Source organism: Schistocerca serialis, chromosome 5, assembly GCF_023864345.2.
Source record: "Schistocerca serialis cubense isolate TAMUIC-IGC-003099 chromosome 5, iqSchSeri2.2, whole genome shotgun sequence".
NCBI classification, from domain to species: Eukaryota; Metazoa; Arthropoda; class Insecta; order Orthoptera; family Acrididae; genus Schistocerca; species Schistocerca serialis.
The window spans coordinates 144,390-170,537 of NC_064642.1; the positions used below are offsets into that span (position 1 = coordinate 144,390).

General features: G+C 41.4%; 1 protein-coding gene across 3 annotated transcripts in view; it reads right to left on the reverse strand.

Annotated features, from left to right (window-relative positions):
• LOC126481085 (uncharacterized) overlaps positions 1 to 26,148 on the reverse strand; it is a 258,316-nt gene that overhangs the window by 106,555 nt on the left and 125,613 nt on the right. For 2 of the 3 annotated variants that reach the window (XM_050104586.1, XM_050104584.1), the window contains exons 5-6: positions 23,846 to 24,021; positions 4,481 to 4,689 (exon numbers count right to left, since the gene is read on the reverse strand). In XM_050104586.1, coding sequence (XP_049960543.1) covers positions 4,481 to 4,689; positions 23,846 to 24,021 — 385 coding nt within the window. Of the gene's footprint in view, positions 1 to 4,399; positions 4,690 to 23,845; positions 24,022 to 26,148 lie in introns of those variants that run through there. The other variant, XM_050104585.1, reaches the window with a different exon arrangement.

The following is a 26,148-nucleotide window of genomic DNA, read 5'->3' on the forward strand; positions in this document are numbered from 1 at the left end:
TGTTGTGTCTCTGTTTTTACTCTATAAATTAATACTTAGAACAGTAATCTTGCTATTTATGTTAAATTGAAAACATTGAGCAATTGGAGTGAAGTAAACTTAACCAATCTCTGCAATATAATATTTTAGTATACTATATGTTAATATATGTTAAAAATGTTGACTGATATTTTCCGACATCTGCAACACACTGTGAACCAACAGATCACATGGAATAAGTAAATAAATATAAATAAATAAATAAGTATTTATGTTCAGTGTCACTTTATTGCCTATTGACCAATCGTAAACTTCCTTGAGAGTTTCATTTGCTTTCTCAGCAAGGAGTTCTCTTGTTTTCTCAGTGACTAAAATATTGCTGTCATCAGCAAAGAGAATTTTTTCACCATGAGTAACGCTACTGGGAAAGTCATGTATGTATATCAGGAATAGTATTGGTCCTAATATGCTACCTTGCGGGACCACTATATTAATGTATTTTGGTTCTGATAAGTGTTTTACTAAATGTTTAGATCTATTTGAAGTATGTGTTATCTCTACTCTTTGTGCGCTGCCTGTTAAGGATGATCAAAACCAGTCATTAGCTACTCCTCTTCTTCCTAATGCTCCTAGTTTATTTAATAGACTCTTGTGGTCTACTGTGTCAAACGCCTTAGAAAGATCCAAAAATATGTCTGTGAACACTAAACTTTATCAAGAACATCAAGTACAACTTTTGTGAATTTTACAATGTCTGACTCCGTATTTTTGCCACTTCGGAAACCAAACTGTGATTAGCTTAAAAGATTGTATTTATTCAGGTAATTCGTTAGTCTGTATTTCATAATTGCTCCTATTATTTTTTAGAATGGTGACAGCAGGGAAATGGGCCGGTAATTTTCTATGTCTTCAGCAAAGGTACAACTTTTGCCTGTTTGAACTGCTCTGTCCCTGATGTGAAGGATTCATTTATTATATTTGTTAAGGGACCTTTTTTAAGTGTCAGTACACACATTGGTACTTCATCTAAGCCTGCTGACTTTTTATTTTTTAGTTTTTGAACAGTTTTATTGACTTCATTCTCTGTGGTTGGAAGCAACATCATTGTATTTAGTGCAACATTATTTAAAGGTGTTATATTTGTTTTGGGGGATTTTTTGCTGTAACTTCTCTGCAATACTTGAAAAATGCTCGTTTATATATTTTGCTAAGTGTTGTGAATCATTTATTACCTTACCCTTCTCCCTTAGCAGTATGTTATTCTACGTTTGTTTGCCTCTCCCCATTTCCTTTTTTATAACATCCCAGACTACTTTGCTTTTATTCTGTGCATTATATATTATTTTGCAGCAGTCACCACCTTCCTATAAATATCTTTGATTTTTTAATAGAAACTTAAGAATTCTGGATCATTCCAAATCTTTTTCATGGAACTGAGGCGTTTAAGTGTTTGGAAGGACTTCTAATACCTGCTGTTATCCATCTGTTTTGTGAGATGTTGATACAGACATACCTGCTTTTGGAAATGCCTTTTCAAAGTTCAATTTAAACAATGTGGATAATTTAGAGAATTTCATATTCACATTGGTTTCCCAGCTTTGTTTTTCTAGTGCTTTTCAAAAATCTTTTATTTTGATTTCTGATAGAGGTTGTTTGTAGGCTTGTAGTTTAGGGAATGATTCGATGCCTGATTTTAGTGTTGTTATTTGACAAATATGGTCTGATAGTCCGATATCTTTTACAGCTACATCACATTTTTCCCTGTCCATATTTGTGGCCACATGGTCAGTTACTGATGAAGTTGTTGTAGTAACCCTTGTTGCACTATATTTTACTGTACCTGCATTTTCCACCCTTTTGTGTATCTCTGCAGGATATATCTTCCTAATGTTACCCATTACATTGTTTTCATCCATTTTTATGTGATTTGATGCTCACAGTTTATTTCACAAGTATTTTTCACAACACATGATTTGAGTAGATCCTTGTGTCTCCATATTCATTGAGAGGAATTACGTTTTTATCCTTTCTCAAGCGTTCATTGCTTCCTTTATGTTTCATGTGATGCTAACTTTCATTGTTTCGTGTGAACAGTATTGGGATCACAGCTGAGGAGGACTGATGCTTGTGCATGTGTGTGTGTAAAAATGACAGAGACAGGTAGAGTGAGACAGAGACAGTGGCGGAGAGAGCTGTAAAGAGTGGAGGGTTGGAGTGGGATTGAGATAACAAATGTTTTTGGATATTGAGTGTGTTTAATTAACGTGTGAGGAAGTGTCTTTGTATAGTCCATCGACTGTTCCACACACGGTTTTGTCACACAGTACTCTGTTTTCATTCAAGGCTTTCTTTCCTCATATCATTAATTTTTGTATGTGACCGTTCTCGATAGACACTATTGCTTTCGCTGAGGATCTTAAGATCAGTCTCATTGTTGTTTGGGTGGCGGTTTTCTTGTATAAATATATCAGCAAAAATGGAGTGTCTACCTTGACTTTTTAAGACTCTGAGGTGTTGAGAATATCTCGTTTCCAAAGATTGCATGATTAGCCTTTGTAAACATGAACTACATGTTAATCGGTAGATTAAGGATTTGGAAAATTTGTCTGTTGATGTCTACTTGGACTTAGGATTTTTCTGTACAGTGTTGTTTGTGTACAGTTATGTTCATAGCCCTTATTTCTTAAAAATGATCACCGCATTGTGGACTTTTTGTTGCTGTATGTTAGTATGTGTGCTTTGTAAGGTGTTCCTGATTTCCTGTGTTTGTCAAATGTTTGTGTTCCTCGTTATCTGTCGTGGCTGGTTTGTTCTTTTTTAATTTGCTTCTTTATTTTGTTGTTCAGTTTGTTTATTATTTGTACGTTGTACCCATTGTCTCTGTTATATGGTGTACTGTGTTTAGTTCGTATGTGTATTTGAGTTTGTCCAGGGGAATACTATGGAGTCTATGTAGCATGTTTCTTAAACTTTGGAGTTTGTGTGGTAGAGGGTGACCGGAAAGTTTGTAAATTGTTGTAATTGTGGCTGTTGGTTTTCTGAATATTACAAGATTGCTTTTTTGTTGATTCTGTGTATAATTATGTCACACAAAGTAAGTTACATGTCTGCTTCTGTCTCATTGATAAGTTTTATTTCTGAATGAACTGCATTTATGTGAATGCGTAGTTATTTTATCTGTGTGTCTGTTTTGTCTATCAATCAAATGATGTCGTCCACATAGTGGTGTAAGTGTATAAGGTTGAACTACTTTGGATATATAGTTTCTTTGAATATTTCCTGGTCAGTGTAGTTCAGAAATATGTTTGCAAGTAGAGCACTGATGGGTGACCCCATTGGTGAGCTATCTTTTTGTGGCTAGAACGCCTTGCTGAAAGCGAAGTATTTCAGGTCTGTTAGAGCCATTAGGATGGCTTTAATTTCACCCATGTGGACATTTCTTACATTCCCTTCTTTCTGCAGCTGTTCTTCAGTAATACTGATTGTATCTCCCTCTGGAATACATGTGTAAATAGTGGTTTGAATTAGTCGCAGGTTTGCTGTTCGAATATTTATGTGCTATTTTTTATCAGTTCATTTGTGTTTTGTTTTCCTGAAAGTGTACAATTTAGAAGTACTGTATGAATGTGTCTAACTATGTGGTAAGATGGCACGTATTTGAAGTTAATTACTGGTCTAATTGGACAGTTACAGTTACGTATCTTGGGAAAAGATTTGTGTTTTATTTGATGCGAGCATTTATAATGGTAAGTTTGAGGATTCTTCGAAGTCTCTGTATGTTTCTTTGGTATCTCACTGTGGGATCACCGATTAATTTAATGATATTTTTCTCCTCTATAACTTCTTCTGTTTTGCTGATATGTTCTGCGTCACTCATAAGTGTGGTGTTGTTTTACAGATGTTTCTGCCTCCCATGGATTCCCTTCTGCAGTGCGAAATGAAGCGTCTAGTGTATGCGATCCTGATATCCACAAGCGCTAATTGTCCGGTTGGCTGAAGCTGCAGACATTATTAATGAGACACCTGGTTGCCGTGTTACACAACCATTAGCGAGCAGATGGCAATTGTACATTAATGTAAGTGAACTATCTTTTCAGCAACATCTCCAAAACAGTAATCGTCACATGCCAGTGTCAGCTCTGTCCCAGAAGATCTCTAGCGTCAAACACTTATGTCACATAAAAATGTGTCTCTTCTTCTCTTCGCTGAACACGCTAAAATTTTGTACACATAGTTTTATTCGAAACTGTATAACACAGGAGTCAGTAACACTTCGAAATGAAGTAGTTGGCTGGTAATAGATCACAATGGACAGTGGTGAACCAACAGAAAAATTGATAATGAAAACAACACCAGAAATTATCTTGCTAACATTGGAAATTACAGAAGATATAAAATTTGACATCGGAATGGGGTTTTGAACTTTATTCCTCGAATTAGTGCACAGTCAACAGTCGTTAGGTCTTAAACATGAAGTGGTGAGTAACAGTAATATACTTACCTACAATGTAGAAATAAGATGAATTGTTTTCGTTAAAGATTCGTGCCGTTTCAATCCAGCTGTTACGATAGAGGGAGTACAGTGCGTTGGCGAGACCGAACATCTCTGATGCCTTTGGATGTTGCTCCTCGCATAGAGCGCTAAAGTCGTCATGAAAGGACAGGAACTGCGTTTGATATGCCAGTAGCCGATGATTCAACAGCGGCCGCCTGTAACATGTAAACTTCATTTAAAAAAATTAAAAACCAATAAAATCAGCATGGCAAATCATGTATAAAAATATCTGGAATGGGTTTTCACTCAACGGTGGAGTGTACGCCGATTTCAAACTCCCTGGCATATAAAAGCTATGTGCTAGACTGGAACACGAATTGAGCACCTTTGCTTTTTTAACTGAAAGTCTTTTGTTGCGATAAATTACAAAAATAACATAAAATGACTTTAAAGATTTCTTGCAGAACAGTTTCTCTGTTCTGTGCTGACATATGGTTTGAAATGATTTTACAATAGATGAAATTCCAGTAATTACTAAGATCAACGGGGCGTTAAAGCTTAATCTTTCCCTCTTTTTAGAATTTAAACTTCAGAACTGCTATTTCTGAAGAATACATATCAAGCTTTAAATAATAATTAAACATGCGTTACAAGAAATCGAACATATTTTATATCTGTTAGTGATGTTAATGACTTGTTCAGGTTTGTAACAGGTGAAGGAAGTTTGCCCAATTTGCGATATCTAAGCTGTGTGCACAATAGAACTAAAAGTTGGACTACAGCTCACACTGAGTCACCCAGACAGGACTCACGACCCGCCCTCACATTTTTTGCTGCTTCCAGTATCTCATCTCCTGCTTTCCACACTTCACTTAAGATGTCCTCTACTTGTTCCGGGACCAACACTTCCGAAAGAAAGTATACTGCAGGAAAGTGAGATATTTTCCCGAGTGAATTGTTTCACTCTACAGCAGAGCATGCACTGATGCGAAACTTCTGGGACTGAGTCCCCGTCTGAAACAGCCAGTTAGTTTCAAACCAGCAACAATTCCTCTACAGAGCGGCAATTAATTCAGAAAACAATCCTCCAGGTTTTGGCTAAGGCTGTACTGCAATATCATTTCTGTCCAAAGTGCTAATTTCTTAAGGTGTGAAGGAGAACTACTGTGAAGTTTGCAAAGCAGCAGAGCGAAGTGGAGGCAAAATTGTGAGGGCTTGTCGCCAGTCGTACATGAGTAGCACAGTTGCGGAGTATTTGCCCGCAAAACTCAAAGGTCCGTGGTTCCAGTCCTGGGCTGTCACACGGTTTTAATCTGCCAGCAAGTTTCTTATCTGGATTAACAATGAGTCTGCCAGAAGAAAACCATTTCTCAAGAATAGAAGGTCCTGCAAATAGAACTGTCGGAGACACATGACGTCTAATCGATAAACGTGAATGTATGAAACAGTTCCACTTATCTTCATTTATTTATTTATTTATCCAGTCCCTTGTAGCACATCCAGCGGTTAAGGCCAGCACGATTTGATCACTTGAGGTACATCAAGTCCGTCTTTGCATCTACTGAAAAAGTGTACTTATTTTAGGGTAAGGCTTTTATTTTATTCGCTTAAACTATTGCCAGTGGATATATTTTGACGTGGTGAAAATCACTTCCCCACTACCCTGCCCGATTCAGGACCTTTCCACACGTAAATCAACCAGCGACCACATCAGAAAGTTGAAGATCACCACTGGGAATGAGGATGTTGGGGAATCCTTTCATATCTTGCCACTCCCGCCACCATGTGCTCCAGCTTTAAGGAGGGGAGGGTTGTGCCATGCAGCCCCAACACCTATGGCGATGTGTTATTCACAGCATCTGAATCACATATGTCTCTCTCCTCCATTGCTGGGAAACTGGAGGACGTCAGCGCAGAAGAGGGCGTGAGAGCAGCGGCAAACAGGGATATAACAGCACATGCGGCAAGCAGAGAGGATGTGACACGCTGGCAGCAGTGTGCAGATTGGAGGTGTGGCTTTAAACAGGACGTGTGACCTATCTGTTGGATCAAATATAGGTGGAAGTTGGCAGGCTAGCCTGTGAAGTGTTCTTGGGTGTCATCACACCAATAGTGGCAGAAAGAGAGCGTCGCCCCACTCTGCATTGCTGCCAAATTTATTCAAGATGGCGGATCCAAGATGTTGGCGATAGAAGTGGCAATATCAAATGTCATGCTGGGAGGTTCAAATTTTGGCTGGAAAATAGGTTGATGGGGCTACCTCCACTAACCTAACACTCTCCAATCCCCTGCCTGCCCTCCCCAAAAGAATGGTGGGAAGTTCAAATTTTGGCAGAAAAAAGGTCACTTGGGCTACCTACACTAACCTGAGAAAATGGTAGGAAAAAAGTCATTTGGGCTACCTCCACTAACCTATGTCACCAGACCGCCACCTCTTCCTTGGGATTGGTGGGATAACGACTCAGCCTGTGCTGGGCTGCTGGATAGGAAGGACTGTACTTTATTTATTTTGGAACAATTTATTTAGGGTTGGCTTCCACATAGTATAATTATTACATTCATACACAACGCTCGCTCTGTCGTGCTTGGGGTCACCATACACAGCCTACAGAGCTGCGAACTACTCGTGAATCAGCGAAATAATTCCATACACTGATGCACAGACACAAAAGCAACTCGTAAATGGCCAAAATAATGGACTGCACAGCCTACACACCCGCAAACTATTTGTAAATCACCGAAATAATGCAGTTCACTGATGTGCAGATACGCAAACCGCACGAAAATTGTCAAAATAATGCATGTCAAATGCTCTTCAGACACACTCACTAATTATAAACCGTCGAAATAATGCATACAGTTTATTTAGGGACTGATTTCATATAGTTTATTTATTGCACTGATACAAAACACTCACCCTGGAGTGCTTGGGGTCACAGTAAATAGACTACAGACCTGCAAACTACTCGTAAATCGCCAAAATAATGCAGTACTGATGTGAAGAGACGCAAAGAACTCGTAAATTGTCAAAATAATGCATGTAAAAGGCTCTGCAAACATGCTTGCTAATCGTCAACTGTATATATAATGCATTGCACAGCCTGCACACCTGTTGAGGAAATTGTCAAAAGATAATGCGATTGTAACGCTATGCAAACACACTTACAATGCTTAAACAGCCAAAAACAGTGCAGTGCACAAACACTCATTGCAGGTAAAAAACGCTTTCAAACTATCGTCAGCCGCAACATATCAGCAAACTGCCCCCCCCCCCCCCCCTACCTTCAGAACTCAAAGATGCACACACTGGGCGACGTGCTTACGCTGGTCCCACTTGCGAGACGCCTTCGGGCCAAGCGCACATGTTTACCGTTGCTGGCGCGATACCTCCCTACCTGCGGTCCAGTGAAGACCTAATTGCTGAGCAACTCACCATCGTAGGTGCAAAAAAATGGTTCAAATGGCTCTGAGTACTATGGGACTTAACATCTATGGTCATCAGTCCCCTAGAACTTAGAACTACTTAAACCTAACTAACCTAAGGAGAGCACACAACACCCAGCCATCACGAGGCAGAGAAAATCCCTGACCCCGCCGGGAATCGAACCCGGGAACCCGGGCGTGGGAAGCGAGAACGCGACCGCACGACCACGAGATGTGGGCTCGTAGGTGCAGATAAGAGGTTCTCAATGTTATATTGACATCACATGTCTATGTTAAGAATAGCCAAGTCTCTCTCCCTGAACATACTATAGAAATCTGTTGCAATGCTCCTCAGAATAGCACAGGGTGCATTGTTCATAGCAATCCTAATGGTACATGTGAGATGCATCTAGCCATGCACATGTTTACCTGCCCAGCGTGGCTTATGCATCGCTGTGAAATGTTCGCATAGTGGCTCATCATCGTAGCCACAGGTAAAAGGTTCTCAATGTTATACTGATGTCACATGGCTATGTAAATGAGAGCCAAGTCCACCTCCCAGAAATTGTTTAAGTGTCACAGAAACAGTTAACAGTCGCTTTTGTAGGAACTTTCTCAGCTTACCTGCGCTGAAATTCTTGTCCTAACAGAACCTGGTTAGAAAAATATCCCAGAATATCGCCGAATGCATTCCTCCTGATGGTCCTAACGTGGCACACTGTCTATCACGTGTTACCCTCCCTGGAAAGTGTTAAGTCCTGCCTTCAACAAGCATGCAAAGGTTCTAACTCCTATGTAGAGGCTCCTATGTCCAAGCGCAAAGGATGTCTTGTGAAAGAATGAAGCATTCTAAATTTACCCACCAAATGCTGCTGGTGTGGAAGCACTGACCAACTATTACTTTCTGCATACGAGACTCTCAGTTGCACCCTGCAAAGGTGGCCTACAGATCGTCATATGCGGAAAGAGTCTTGCTCAATGATAACCCTCTGCCACTGAGTAGGGAAGCTTGAATATCTCAGTGTGAAACCGATCTCCACGTACCATAAGTGAAGACACAATTTGTATCCTGCGCCATACAAAATCGGCCCTTTTTGCATCATGCATATAGCTATTGACCGACAGACAATCGTGCATATAGTGTAAAGACAGACAGCGTAAGCACATGCACCAAATGTACTCCTCGCAGCATTAGATATTTCACGTGAGGTCAGGCAGTCATCCACCACAGCCCATGGTCACAAGTTATCCACTCCCAACATATGACCAGACTGCTCTCAGCGGACCGAAGTCACCCTCAGAACTGTTGTATAAAGGTGGGTCAGTTCCCCTCAGCACAAAGGCGTTACTGTTTCTGTCCCTGACATGCTTGCTTGCTTGATATCTACACTCATCTTCAGTCTCTGGGATTACAAGAAAATTTGTAATTTCACATGGTTTGCCAGAATATCATACAATTTTCGCGATACTTCTCGATATGAAGCACACAGCAATATCGCTTGCATAGCAGTATTGCTTGCACAGTATAATCCCGAAGATATAGGCTGGAAACTATTTCTCTCGAAACCTGAAACTTTTGCGACGTGCAGCGTGCTGTAAACCACTGAGTAACTAGAAACGTATCTCACCTGTGAAAACCTTTAAGTGAAACCTCGAAAAAAATTAGAGAAAACTGATATTTCCACTTGCAAATACTGATGTTGGTGATATAAAAGATTCCAAATCATCCTTATAATTTACAAAGTCAACTAAGTGTTTCTCACGTATAGAGAACCAGCAAACATGGCCTCCACCCGTCTCGCACCTGCTAGATGCACTCACACCACAATCAATGTTCTCTCAACGAAATAAAGATCGGAAAAGTGAAGAAGCAGTCAATCGGACAATTTACATGGGAGGAAATAATGGTCCAGTGCAAATACACGTCCATATTGATCTTCTCAATTTCCACATGACCACGAAAGTTGTCCAACACAAACTAAGTATTAATTCGCTATTCGGCCGTCTACAGGACGACACGGTAGAGTCAGCTACATTCCTGCATTCCAACAGGCCTTTCCATTTGTAAGGCTCCTGCCGTTAATGAGAAACATGGGTCATTCCCGCCACTGGCCACTGCTGGCACACCATGCACCCCTAGACAGAACCACACTAGGAAACCAGCCACATACATATTTGATCACTATACTTACAATTAAATGTCATGGTTGCATTCTCAATTGAACTACATTGGACAGTGAACGAAGTGTCGTAAATACACCCTGCTGACGACTGTGGCTCTGGAAATAGAAATATCTGTATCATTCTTATGACTTGACATACTCTTCCCTTTCCTATCACAGTATTCCATGTCAAATCCATACCTTCCTTATGACTGAATATAGTCATTGCCTTTACACATGTTGGAATGCAAACACATACTTTACAAGCCAGATGCTCAAGGCAAACCTATCACACATCCCCTACTACTAAGTATTATAGTTCGCCAATAACTGATTGCTGGCGATACGAAATAATACTGACCGAAAATCAGCGATGTGTGGACATGCACCTTACTGTAATATAATAATTGTTGCAAAGACCAGTTAGATATCGGTTATTATGTTATTTATTAGGCAATCAGCGCATTGAAATTAATGTAGGGAGTATCAGACGGCATAAGACGCGCATTAACTTTAAGAAATTCGCATGTTGCATGAAATCGGGGTTCAGGTGATATTTTCACGGAGTTTGGTTGGAGCGGACGAGTGTCACTGCTCAAAGGCAGGGTAGAGGGGTGTGGAAGTTTACAACCGACCATTACGAGTCGGCATGTTAACGCGTCCCACTGGGGGAGACGCGCCGCCGGAGCAGGTAGGCACCCATTGCGCAGACAACAGAGGCAGGCCTTCGAGGGACGGCGCCTCGTCGGCGGTCAAGCTAGTGCAATGACCTTTTCCCGCGCGAGGGCGAAAAGAGAGAAACGATTGGTGGGTTCAATTTTGAATGGAGTTTCAGTTTGTTCCAGAACATTCTAGGTGCAGTGAGGCGCAGAATGTTTTAATTGGCTGGAAGATGCCAGGAAATAATAGTGGGAGCGAACTGTGCTGGTCTAGAGCCGCGGGATTGGCCAGCTCGAAAAATAGCGTGGGGCTGCTGATTTTTGCAGAGGGAAGCTTTTGGGGCTGTTATCGGGGAGAAGCGTCTTAGCTCCTGTAGCGAGCGGACGTCGTGCTTTCGGCTCTGCTGTAGGAGAGTAAATTCCGTTCAGCGTGCTGTGCAGAACTTTGAATAAGTCTACCAGCTGCAACTAAAACTAGTATTCAGTTAGGGGTACTGTCGTGTTTTACTGTTAGAGACAGGCTGATTCCGCTAATTGCGGTTGGGAATGCTGTCTCACAGGAAGCATGCAGGAGCAGAGCAATTTCCTTGAGCCACACTTTATTAAAGACGTTACTGGATTCCGCCTTTGGCCTGGTGAGTCCCGTCTTAACGAGTGCGAGACGACTGGAAAGAAAGCAGAATTAGCTTTTGAATAGGAGTTTACGAACAGGAAGCCTGTTCGCGAAAATAAATTCATTTTTGTTACAATTGAGGCTCCTCGACGACGCAGACGCAGCAAGCTGACCTGTCCACGACGCTGCATTTGGTAACGTGATGCTCAGCTTCGGCATTTAATCCGATATTACGCACGCCTGTGATTACCAGAGATCAGTTTTCCACCCACGCTCTTATTGAAAATTTGGTAATTGAAGTAGGTTTGTCTGACGCATTTTATGCCATCTGACAAGGTGAGAGAGTAGAAAATAACAACTACAGATGCGTTATCCGACCTTAAGAGTTAGTTTTGGAATTTAAGGGCCATTGCCATTACTAGCTTGATTTTATCACTTATAAATGTATGTCTTTGTTCACTTTGATGTTGAGAAGATTATTGTTAAATGAATGTGTTCAATGCTATCCTTGTTTGTTTAGTAGTGATCAGTTCCCTGAACACTATTTAGTTATTAAATATTAATCAAAATTAGTAAAGGGGCAGTTTTAATTAACAGGTTGGGTTTCATAACAGGACTTCAGCCAGAGCCAACGATGCGATCCAGTAGGGAAAGTGAACAAGTAAAAGCATTCTTGTTAAAACCCCTCGACATTTGGCAGTCCCGCCTAGGGCCCCTTATCATCAATCATTGAAAGAAACCCCTTCCAGTACCACTGTGTCTCGGAAAGAGAGGTGTAATCGTCTTACAAACCGCCAGATGTTAAGAAACACGATCGCCACAATATTGTATGTTACAGTCACAACTGGTCTTGGTTCTCCAAGTGCATACAAGTATCCATGTTAAAAGCTATACTGGCCTTATGAATCGAGGTATGGCATTACCTCCAAATGAAATGGTCCTTTCCAGACAAATACCGTGCCACTGAATATAGACGGTGACCGCCGGAGTGTATATAATCAGACCAACTCTGTGGTTACACGTCGCCGATGGTGCAACCTCGTAATAAAATTACCGAATTTATAAGGTGGTATAACTGGTATTTGATGCTCCCTCATGCTGCCGCTAAATATTTCTCTAGTATTTGTAATGCATTCTGTCTCGGTACCATGTCAGAGGTCCGGCGATATATTGACTGGCTTATAGATGATGTTTAATTGGAAATGATCACAAACAAAAGATAGTGTGCTGATTGAGGTTGTAAGAAATGTACACTAGCTTTTCAGATCTCTAGTGCTATGCTTTCCAGTAGACATGATGTCTATGATTTGGAATCAAGTCTTTCTGTTCAACCACTTACCTGTGTTCTATCCGATGGAGAAGTTCTTTAATGATTATAGCCACTAGTGAATCATACTTCTGGCACTCTCATATCTCGAAACGAGTCACATTTTTCGAACCTATCAGCTACAGTAAAGTCTTAGATAGTCCCTATGCCTCTTGGAATAGCTGCCATTACTGCAGCTTTGCGCATGTGATCGTTGCAATTTAAGTCAGAACCACCAACTTCTGCAATCCGTGTAGAAACAGAGTGACCTGAGTTAGTGCGACAGGACCGTGTTTTGACCATTCGGTGGAAAACAAGTTGTCGTAGCTCCGCCAACAAAGGACGATGTGTAAGATTAGCGCCAAACAAAGCCTGCTCCTGCAACAGGAGGTAGTGTAAAAGACATTATGAAACTGAGAGAAGAACGAGGATTTTGCTACTGCATTGTGGTGAATCCCCAAACTACACACGAGTACTGCTGCGTGAAGCAGATCTGCGTCCCTTTGGGCGCATTGACGTCTATCACCCCAACATGCTATCATCGTTATTCTGTACCATCCAACAGAGAAAAATTACAAACTATAAAAGCTCCACTAACTTCATCCGGTAGATGACTCGTTAAGATTTTTACCACATCTCTCCCCTCCCATATATCGAAAACAAATATCATCTGCATGCCGGCATCGAGCACTTGTGATGGTCCTACTAAATATACAGGTATTGATCCACTGCACAGACCAGTGTAAAATTGCATCGCCTGTACTGTAGGAGGATGACCGTAATCCACAAACTATACTATAAGTCGCAAGAGACACTCACTGTGACCCCATGTCATTGTCTGAAACATTGTTTTTTTTTCTACTGTAATACGCTTTGTACACTGCCATACATTTTGTTTTTTCCGCCACAACATCGAGGTCTGTGTCATGTTCTAAACAGACATTAACACATGGTGATCCATTGCTTCTCACAGAAAACTAGATGTCACATGGTGCAAATCATGTTATTACTGCAGCTACCATAACAAACCACACACACTGGATGATTTTAAATAAGACAGTTACAGCATAAGGAAACTGGAAACGTTTGGTGGCCTTCTGGAGCGTTTCCAAACTGCTGCCCGAAGGTGATTGAGCTCTGCATTTTGTTTCGACTGATTCCTCATATCGCAGACATGTATGCCATCACTGTTTTAATCCTCCCATTGGCGCACCCAACTTTGAACTAGAGCACGTCTTCGGACGTAACCCGTGGTTGGTCCTCCTGTGAGCCCTATCCCAGTTGTGACATGTGGTGGATCTGCCTCTGAACATCGACCTGGATATATAGTGTACAGCAGATCCACTCTCGAACACTAAATCGGATGTGGTATACTGTGGATCTGCATCCCAACATCGCTCCATACATTGTGCGTGGCAGATCCACCTTGAAACCCTATACCAGGCGTGGCATATTGTGGATCCGCGTCCCAACATCACTCCAGATAAAACGCGCAGCTGATCCGCACTCGAATGCTTACTCAGGTCTACTGCAGGTCCTGGGAACCATCCACGACACATACACATACACAGACAACATACTGAAAACGGAGCAAACACACTGCAAATGTGGAATATGTGGGTGGAAGCGACTGGAAGCAACCGAGTACAGCGCTATACTACGCCTCCCGATCACAAAAATGGTGCATTTGCGCTAGATGTTGCCAGCTGTACTACATTTACAAGCAATTTCAGAGCACAGAACGAGAGGTTATGTCAGGGTCACATGGGTAGAACTGACATAAAATCGATAGAATTGCGGAAAATGACGTGAAAATACGTATAAATTGAGGAATCCGAGAAAACGTTGGCATGGAAGCGAAGGGAACAAGCGAAAGAGTCACTTTTTTCCATCGGGGCAACAGTCTACTGTATGTCTATTGCCTACTGGATTTGACGCTTTTCAGGCAAACAGAGAACCATCTGCCTCTATACTTACATGCATCTGCGTTAAAGGATAACAGAGTGGACAGAGTGATCGATTGAGATGGAGCTGTAACGAGGTTCAATTTAATGGCAGACTGATGATGCATTCTAGAGAGGGAGATGTTGCTGCAGGTCATTTGAATATTTCTTCCGCTGTTCTGTCAGGATGTATCAGTCGCGTGGCATAGACTGCGTTCCGCTCTTATACAACCATGTGTTCTGTATGTGACTTAGAGCACTATTTACTTGCGATCGTTAACAGCAAACCTCTCGGTCATCAGAGGACTTCCATCCCATGTGTGATGAAACGTGACAATCTTGTTACGACACATTCCTCTAAAGGAGCCAAGATTTGTGCGATCTACTCCATTCCCCTGTCACATCACTGGTATAAAATTGAGACTCCAGATTGATAGCTAAGATGATTCTAAGTTAGCGATAGGTATTTGTGAGACTGCATTCCCCGTGTATACGTCTGCCTGACAGATGTCCTGTTTACAGAGTTAGTGGCGGCATGACGTATAATTTCACATGTCGGACGCCGCTGCAATGCGTTTATCAGTTCCCTTGTATGAGGTATTCTCCGTTCCTAACCATCATTTCATATAGGACTGATGTGGGAATAGTATAATTTCTGAACCGTGATCGGACGTGGACAGTGGACGCTATACATCTCTGGAAAGCTATATTATGCATATATCACACAAAGCCAATGTTTTAAGGAAGTAGTTTTTTCATTTTATAGTTTATTACGATAGTTTATCCTAGAGAAACCTGCAAGAAGGATGTATGTCATGCACTGGAAATACAATCTGTACATTGGAATATTAACAGCGTTACTAGTCACTGGGTGCTCCAATGTTAGGCAGGTGGTGGAGCCGCTCAGGGAGATAGCAGGCAAGGCGGGAGAGAGTTCCACTGGGCATTCGGTATGTTTGCTGGGAGGTCTCATCCGTGACGTGGAGGAGGCCCTGCCAGCGGCTATCGCGCACTCTGGGTGCAACCGGCTGCATGCAGTGGCACGTGTCGGCACGAATGACGCCTGAAGCTTGGGTTCTGAGGCCACCCTCGGCTCCTTTTGGCGGCTGGCTGATTTGGTGAAGGCAACTAGCTACGCACGCGGGGTGCAGGCTAAGCCGTCTATTTGTAGCATCGTACTCAGGGTTGAACGCGGTCCTCTGGTTTGGAGCGGAGTGGAAGACTTAGACCAGAAACTCAGACGGCTTTGCGACGGTATCAGACGCGAATTTCCCGACCTCCGTTATCGGATGGAGAATTCTAGAGTTTCCCTTAATAGGTTAGGCTTGCATTACCTGCAGCAAGCGGCTACTAGGGTAGCGAAGTACATGTGACATACACATAGGGCATTTTTTAGGTTAGAGAACCCCTCCCTTGGGAGCAAAGACGATTTGCCTGTTAAATCGGCCACAGTGCCCTGAGAGAATCTTGGTCCTCTCAGATAAGAGACAGAAAAGATTATTGTGATTTTAGTAAACTTCAGGAGCATCGAAGGAAAGGTCCCAGAATTAGTATCGCTTACTGAAGGTTACAATGCACAGATAGTATTGGGAACAGAAAGCTGATTGAAACCTGATGTCAATGACAACGAAATCCTAAGTTCGGAGTGGAACGTTTATCGTAAGGATAGGTTAGTCGCCAATGACGGCGGCGCGTTTATTGCATTAAAAAATTCGATAAAATCTAGCGAGGTTATCGCGGATTCCGAATGTAAATGAATCTGGGAGAAATCGAGTATCAAAGAACGGTCAAAAATGGTGATCGGATGCTCTTATAGACCACCTGGGTCAGGATCTGTAGTTGTAGAGCACTTCAGACAGAACTTGCAGGATGTCATTAGTAATCTTCCTGATCATGCCGTTGTAATAGGGCGTGACTTCAACTTTCCAGGTATAGATTGGGAGTGTTATGCCATCAAAACTGGTGCCAGAGACAGGGAATCGTGTGGCATTGTTCTGGATGTCTTGTCCGAAAATTACCATGAGCAGATAGTTAGAGAACCAACTCGTGAGGGTAACGTCTTACACCTACTGGAAACAAACAGACCCGAACTTATCGAATCAGTTAACGTAGAGGAAAGTATCAGCGATCATAAAGCTGTGAAAGCATCTACGACGACGGGCCTACAAAGGATGTTAAGAAAGGTAGGAAGATACATTTGTTCAGCAAGGGTGACGGGATACAAATTTCAGAATATCTCAGCAGCCAGCATCAAATATTCGGAGATGAGGATGAAGATGTGGAGAACAAATGGAAACATTCAAAGGCATCGTTCAATATGCCCTAGACAAGTATGTTCCTAATAAGGTTTGAACTGATGGGAAAGACCCACCATCGTTTAATGGCCGTGTTAGAAAAGCGCTACGTAAACAGAGAGCACTTCCTCTCACATTCGAGTGCAGTAAAAACCTAGCTGACAAACAAAAGCTGTACGAAGCGAAAAAGAGCGTAAGGAGAGCAATGAGAGAAGCGTTCAGTGATTCTGAAAGTAAAACGTTGTCAACCGACCTGAGTAAAAAGAGAGAAGGTCGAAATACCGAATTCGGTCTTCCTAAGTTGTTTCGCCGGGGAAGATCGTAACACTGTCCCTCCTTTCAATCGTCGTACGAACATCGAAATGGCAGATGTTGAGATAACCGATCGCGGAACTGAAAAGCAGCTACAATCGCTTATTAGTGGAAGGGCTGCAGGACCGGGCGAGATACCTATAAGATTGTATTAAGATTATGCGAAAGAACTTGCTCCCCTTCTAGCTGTAGCTTATCGTAGATCGCTTGAGCAACGAAAGGTACCTAACGACTGGAAAAAAGCGCAGTTCATTCCCGTTTTTAAGAAAGGCCTTAAGAGAGATACACACAATTATAGACCTATATCGTTGACGTCAGTCTGTTGTAGAATTATGAAACATGTTTTATGCTCAATAATTATGAGGTTCTTGGAAAACAGACATCGCCTCTATAAAAATCAACATGGATTCCGCAAACAGAGATCCTGCGAAACTCAGCTCGCTCTGTTCCTCCATGAGATCCACAGCGCAACGGACAACGGCGCTCGTGTTGATGCCGTGTTCCTTGATTTCAGTAAGGCATTTGACACAGTCCCACATTGCCATTTAATGAAACACTACGAGCTTACGGAGTATCGGAGCAGACCTGCGATCAGATTCAAGACTTTCCTGCAGATAGAACTCAACACATTGCTCTGAATGGAACTAAATGGACGGATGTAAAGGTAATATACGGAAACCACAGGGAAGTGTGATAGGACCGTTACTGTTTACTACATATATAAATGATCTAGTACAAAGTGTCGGATGCTCTTTAAGGCTATTCACAGATGATGCAATTGTCTATACCAAAGTAGCCACGCCTTAGATAGTAATAATTAGCAGTAGGACCTGCAGAGAATTGATGAGTGGTGCAGGCTCTGGCAGTTGACCCCGAACGTAAATAATGTAACATATTGCGCATACATAGGAAAAGAAATCCACTACTGTACAGCTACATTATTGATGACAAACAGCTGGAGACATCATCTGCCGTAAAATATCTATGCGTAACTATCCAGAGCGACCTTAAGTGGAATGCCCATACAAAACAGACCGTGGGGAAAGCAGACACCAGACTCAGACTCAGCGGAAGAGTCTTAAGGAAATGTAACTCATCCAAGAAATAAGTGGCTTATAAGGCGCTTGTTCGTCAGAGTCTTGAGTATTCATCTATCTGGGATCCCTATCAGGTAGGACTGTTAGAGGAGATAGAAAAGATCCAACAAATACGGAGCGTTTCGTCACGGGATCGTTTAGCTGGCGAGACAGCGTTACGGAGATGCTAAAAAACTCCACTGGCAAGCTTTACAAGAGAAGCGTTGTGCATCACAGATAGATTTACTATTGAAATTTCGGGACAGAACTTTTCAGGAGGAGTTACGCAACATATTACTTCCCCCACATACATCTCGCTTATTGACCACAAGGAGAAAATTCGAGAAATTAGAGCCTACACAGAGGCTTACCGACAATCGTTTTCCCACGCACTATTCGCGGGTGGAACAGGGGTGGAGGGATCTGATACTGGTACCGGAAGTACCCTCCGCCACACATCATTAGGTGGCTTGTGGAGTATGATGTGGATGCAGATGAATTTTTTTCGGGCAGGCTCTTAATGACTCTTGCTTAAATTATTTTTTTCAAGAAAGGTGCTGTATGGGTCTTTTTATGTGGTCGAACGAGGGTGAGGAAGCTTTCCAGCATATGGAAATGGAATTATCAAGCAGCTTACTCTTATATTTAACTTTAAGAGCTATGATAGGCGAGTATATACAGTGCTGTTTTTCTGGGGGGAACGCTGGGGGATGCGTACCCCTAAACTTTTTACGATGTTGAAAACTTGGAAGAGTGCCAAAGATTTATTTCACGGAAGTAAATATTTTATTTCATTTTTTCGTGTTGGTAATTGCAATACGAACGATACCAGTCCAGTTTTTGGTGGGAAAAAGCGAAGTCATTGACTGTTTCAATCATTTCGATGCTGCGGCAACAGTTCTCGACAACTCAATCGCTGGCAGCCAATTCGACAAGCATGTAGTGCCCTCGCCCGCTAATAGTGGGCGATGGTAGTGCTAAACGGATATGCGTACGCTCAAACGCCGAGCTACCGATAGCTGTCTCTACGGTCCTGCAACCATGATGATGTTGATGACGTCATGGCTAAAAGGAAACGGGTGGTATCCCATGCTTCAGTTATAAGTAATTTTCCTGCATTATATCCAATGTCGGAGTACCCTCAAACTCTTTTTTTAGAAAAAAGCACTGAGTATATATGTGAATGTGATTACGACAATGCCGACAGAAATTTTGGACACTACTATTGATGAGATTTCGTTTCGAAACACTTCTCCTGTAAATTTTCAATTTGTGAAATTTTTTTATTAGTATGAAACTGTTCTTGTAGCTCAAACTGCTGTCGTAAATATTTCGGTAAAGAGTACATGTGATCTTGATGTAACGCTGCGCTAAGCTGCGCACTAGCCACTTTGAAATACATCTATTGCTGTGTGGACTTTAAAGTTTCCTCGTGCCGCTTCAGCAACTTTGAAGCTTGCCGCACTTCCGCAAGCGCTTGCATAGCTGTAGAGAAGAGAGGCCGTTGACCTCTCTCTATATTGACATTTCTTTGCAGAACGCACCACAAACACAACACACTATTACTTGGAAACATATGATTACACTTTGGAGCGTATACCTTATACTACTTACTGAAATGCTTATGAAGTGACGAGAAATATTCTTTCATCTACACACCTGACACAAGTATCATTCTACGAGAGCTGAAAGAATTTTTACTGACTTATGAAATGCCATATGGCTACTGAATGATGTTTTCATGCTTTGCCTTGTACATATCTGTTTATTTTATTTGATATCTAGTTTCTAGTTGCGCTGTAGCATTGGTCTTATAAAATAAAATTTAATACATATGCTAATGTGAATACTTTCTGTTAACAGATTCATGAAATAATAATTTTATAGCCGACCGTTGTGGCCGAGCGGTTCTAGGCGCTTCAGTCCGGAATCGCGCGACCGCTACGGTCGCAGGTTCGAATCCTGCCTAGGGCATGGATGTGTGTGGTGTCCTTAGGTTAGTTAGGTTTAATTAGTTCTAAGTTCTAGGCGACTGATGACCTCAGAAGTTAAGTCACATAGTGCTCAGAGCCCATTTAATAATTTTATAATCTACATTCTTAAAAGGAAGGAGCACTAGGAAAGGAAAGAAGCATAAGAAGGAGAAGTGACTAGTAACAGGAACTACATACATAATTTTTTTTCAAGGTCTTTGTATTTCTTTTTGATAGAATAAGTTGAGGTGCACTACTTTAGTGTCAAGATGTGACACAGGCATGAAGATGTGAATAGACTTTCCCTTATCTGCATTACTATCTTTACTGTAATACTTTTTTCTGCTTGTGCTTTGTCATGTTTAGGTATAAATTATTGCATTTGCTGCTCCTATTTGTTTGGCATTGTTCTACTGAGTTGTACTTCGTATTACTCTGATAAGCCAGTTTTACCACTGATTTATTTTTCTTATTTGCTACATATTGTCTTATATGAATTGTAATGTTGCATTTACTTTGCTAATTTAAATATGTTGCTGCTTGCTTTGCCATTTGTATTTTTTTGGCGTTCTTGTTTGTGTTAATGTTTATACTGCTGCATTGCCTCGTTCTCTAGTTTATATATCTGAGCTCAGTAGATTTAAGTTAGTTTAAGGGGGGCTATGCTATACAAGAAAATGAAATATGATGAGTTGGGAAGAAATGTATTGAGAAGCTATAAGAAAAAGGTTTGGCTAAAATGTTTTGTATAATGAGGAACAATTATTTTGTTAGCTATGATTTTCTTGGAAACAAATGATCAGGTAAGAAAGATATGAAAGTTTAAATATAGATAAATGGGATTCTTTTTGGGAACAAATGTTGAAGTAAGAGAGATAAATGAAGTTTTAGTTGGAAATGAAGTAGTTTTGACTGAAAGTTACAGACCTATCAGTATGAAGGATATTATTGAAAGAAAAAAAATGAAAAAGAGTTGAAATGCTCGTCAGAAGTACTGCAGTACTAAATGTTACATTGAAAACAGACATTGTCCTTTCCTTTTGTGTTATTCCGCTATGTTTATGTGTACCCTTGTGTGTCTGTGTTCTTCCTGACTGTGTGTTTACCTGTTAAGATAAATTTGGTAGAATTTTTTTTTTTTTTGCTTCTAATACTAAGAAGCATTCGCTATGATGAGGAATACGGTTATCCTCAAATCTAATCTGGTTTTGTAACATATTGTTTACTTTGGGAAGATGTTTGGACATTATTTATTCTGTTATGTTTTCTTTTAATGCTCATGTGTCAAGTTAATGTTTCTAAGGATATTCTCACTTTTTATTTATTTACTTATGTCACAAATCCTGTAATACACTTGTTTATTTCTGTTCTTTTGTAAAGCCTATATTATTACAAATGTTATCTGTATTACCATGTTCATGATTGTAATGATGTTTTCTGTACTTTTGTAACTGTATTTATGCTGTAAAATTGTAATTGTATAGACACGAGTTCTTTAAGTTAAGTAAATAGTAGGGATTCATTTTACTGCACACATTTCTGTTGGTCATAGTATATGTATAAAATGTCAGAGGCTATATGACTGTGTTAACGCTTGCACATGTGTTGATAATTCACCAAGGGACTGGTTAACAGCACTGCTGGCTCTAAGGATACTGCAAAAAGTTAGTGAGTGGACAAGCAGTGGTTTATCGACTTGCTGCCGTGCCGAGTGGCCACGCGGTTTGAGGTGTCATGTCATGGAATGCGCAGCCCCTCCCGCCGGAGGCTCGAATCCCCCTTCGGGCATGGGTGTGTGTGATGTTCTTAGCATAGGTTAGTTTAAGTTAGTTTAAGTAGTGTGTAAGTCTAGGGACCGATGACATATGCAGTTTGGTCCCTTAGGAATTCATACACACATTTATGGACCCGCTATTGTGTGTGAATTTTCTTTTACTACTCAGACTTTGTGCATAAAACTGTCATAGACCACTCTCCTGATGAATGATTAGGACTGTCTTTAGGGACTGTGAGGTGTTTTTTTTTTTGCTTTTGACCGACAGTATATTACTAATTATGTGCATTTGATCTATTTTATATTGTTAACATCAAAAAATTTTAACAAAGTAGTCTTGGCCACTACCCAAGACAATTTGCAAAATTTTTTGAAAGGAGCAGGAGGGCTATGTAAGTAGGCTGTTTATGAGTTTGTATGTTGGCAGTACTACGTAGAGCTTTGCATTAATAACTCTGCCAGCGCTGTGACCACTCTCTAAGAAACTCTGTTGTTGTTCAGACTAGCGGTTGGAGGTGAACAGCCAGCAGTGATGGAAGTTGGTGGTGAATAGCCAGCAGTGAGGGGGGCTGGATGTTAATAGTTGGCAGTGATGGAGGTTAGAGGTCTGAAGTGTTAGCACGAGCAGACGGTCTAGACGTGTCCGTTATGGAAATTTAATTTTGTCAATGATTATATAATTTTTGCCGGCCGCTGGTGGTCAAGCGGTTCTAAGCGCTTCAGTCTGGAACCGCGCGACCGCTACGGTCGCAGGTTCGAATCCTGCCTCGGGCATGGATGTGTGTGATGTCCTTAGGTTAGTTAGGTTTAAGTAGTTCTAAGTTCTAAGGGACTGATGACCTCAGATGTTAAGTCCCATAGTGCTCAGAGCCATTTGAACCATATAATTTTTGGAACTGGGTGTCACGGATGATTATATATTTTTTTGAACTGGTTGTCACATTATTAAGGTAAAAATACATTGTTTGCTTTGGAACACAATCTTTCCTTTGCTAACCACAAGCCTATCAGTAGTTAGAGCCTTCAGTAGTTAGAATCTTTTATTTAGCTGGCAGTGTTGGTACTTGCGACATTGCTGTAGTTCGTGTAATGAAGACATTCTATGAGGTAAGTGACTTATGATATGTATGGCTTATTGTTAGGGATTCCTTCCTATTAAGGGCCATTCTTTTGTATTAATTATTTGAATTTTGGTTATCATTTTTTGAGAAGTCATATCACGTTATCCATGAATATTGTGGGTAATTAATGCGTAGGAAAAGTTTGAGTTATGTCAGTCAGTGCAAATTCTGTAGGTCAGTGTTGAAATGATAAAGAATACGAAAGTGACACTTGCATTCAATTTCACTCAGTAGTTTTAGAACAGAATACTTTTGAATAAAGAAGTTTCACAAGGCATTAGCGTGATTTCTCCTGGAGGTGACATTTTCTTTTCCCATGTGGTACTTGTACCAAGTTTTTGTGTCAGGTACCGTTTCCGTAAATTACGAGACCCTGGCTAGTATCTGGGAGCAAGGGTATTTTCTGTAGTCAAAGTAGTAACACCATTCAGTGCTGTAGTTTGTTTTGCTCATATTCTACATAACATGTGGCACATTTTAAGACGGAAGCCAACCAAAAACTGAAGAATATACGGAATCCCAGAACTTTGTAAATGGCTAGTTACAGTATCAGTCTCCTTCACTATTGGCCATCAGTCACAAATACTTTACTCAGTCCTGAACTACATGACGTCAGTTATTTGTATATCAGTAAGTAAGGCGCACCAGTGAAAAAAGTGAAACATTCACAAACCACAACAAGTTCGACAAAGTTTCGACTTGCAATAGCTTGTACCTTATTAGATAGATCCCAGAACTGTTCTTGTCTTCTTCTATCTTGTAGTTCGTCATCTGCTCGCTGACGGATTGCATATCGTGTACCCAACCTCTTAACTTCGTGTGTAGCATGTCTCTCACGCGTCGCACGTCCTTGATCCATCCATGGAGCCGCTGATCATTTGGGTGAATACCCTAAGCCACACAGAAAATAGTCAAATTAAGTGCATGATATTCCCAAGCATTAGTCAATGTTAACTTACACTTACGCACGGTGTTTCAAAATTACACCAGAAAACTTTGAAGGGTTGTGGAAGTTCTCTTGAAGAACAAAATGAGGACAGCAACCCGTGTCCGGAAACGCCACCAAACGACGCTAACAGAGCGTCGAAGTGATCGGCGCCGGCGCCTGCGTGTATATAATTATACAGGGTGAGTTCGTGATGATGTTACAGAATTTCAGGGATTCTGTAGCAGGGTAAATGCACCAATTTGAGGTAAGGAACCCTGGTCCGGAAACGAAGGAGTCGAAAATTATAAGCTAAAATCGTTCTGATACCTGTGACAGTGGAGTGGGTATATGCACCGGTACTGTTGTTGCTGAGACTGTCATAAAGGCAACTTTCAGAGGTGGTAGCGTGAACCAGAACAAGAAAAACAGCCTAGTGATGGTGGACTCTTGAGAGAATACCCGAGGAGCTATGTGAAACATGTTTCCTCTACTGAACAAGTGGTCATTGCTCTTAAGGTATACGTTTTACAGGTCACGTTTACCAGATATTTTTTTCTTGTTTTTGTCCACACTACCACCTCTGGAAGTTGCCTAAATTATAATCTGAACACCAGGACCTGTACATGTATCCCACTGTCAGAGGTATCAGAACGATTTCCGCTCATAACTTTCGACTCGCTCGCTTCTGGACCCAGGTTCCTTACCTCAAATTGATACACTTATCCTTGTCCATCATCCCTGGAAGTTTGTAACACCATCACGATCACCCTGTATATACATATACATACTTCCGCCAGCGCCTGTAATTTCGAGGCTCCTTGGTATCTTTGGATGACGTTAGTGGTCACGCATTTCTATCCTCATTTTGTTCCTCAAGAAACCTTCTACATTCTCTCGAAGATTGTCGGTGTAATTTTGAAACGCCCTGTGGGTATCGCTACTACATAACACTTAAATTATCTTCAGCGCATGACCGCAGTTTCAATTTTATATAGTCATTACAAGATTAATACAAAGTAAATATCTGGTGATGCCTTATCAAATACACACTGTTCTCTGCCTATAACGTCAGATAAGGAAGCTTCAGATATTTCTAGGCAGTTACAGTTGAAACAGTTGACTATGAATGCTTGCTCTTGCAACAATATGTCTGAGTCAAATGCCAGTCAGCAGCAGCCGCGCGAGACACAAGTAGCCACGGGGAAGTAACCGATTTTTTGATATTTTACGAGTTCCTAACCAGGAGCGAATTGTATAGTTTCATCTGTATGCTTTCATAGTTTAGTTTCTTGACTTTCTGCGCGTTAATTTCATATTTAATAAACACAATCTTCATGTTATCGTTTGCGTCGGATAGTAAACCGATTTTGTGATGTATTGCAAGTTTCTAATCAGGAGCGAATTAATTAGTGTCAACTGTGTACTTCGGCAGTTCAGTTTTCGAATCTCTGCGTTAATCTTAATTATTGGACACATTTCTTGTGTTTTCTTCCTTGTTCACAGTAGAGTGCCAAAGTGCGTGTCGAACGTCCTTGTTTGTCTGTGTAGTGTAGTTTTCATCGGAATTAAGTATGGAAAGGGACTGTGATGGCTATATGCGGATGCGATCCAGGTTGGCGACATTTCAGTCTCAACTTCAGGCTGTGGTAGCTTTGGTTACACAGCTCGGTCCTTACCGGCGAGCAGCACAGTTAGTGCTCGCGCTGAGGTTGACCCCTCACCTGTGATCGAGTGGGAGGTCGCCTCGGGGAGTGTTTGTCTGTGTAGTGTAGTTTTCATCGGAATTAAGTATGGAAAGGGACTGTGATGGCTATATGCGGATGCGATCCAGGTTGGCGACACTTCAGTCTCAACTTCAGGCTGTGGTAGCTTTGGTTACACAGCTCGGTCCTTACCGGGGAGCAGCACAGTTAGTGCTCGCGCTGAGGTTGACCCCTCACCTGTGATCGAGTGGGAGGTCGCCTCGGGGAGTGGCAGGCGGTGCAAGATTTCCTAAGGTCGCCCCAGTTTATCTGACAAACAGGTTCCATGTGCTGTCTGTGGCTGACACTGCCCCTCAGCCAGATGCAGTCGCTTGACGTGTTTCAGAG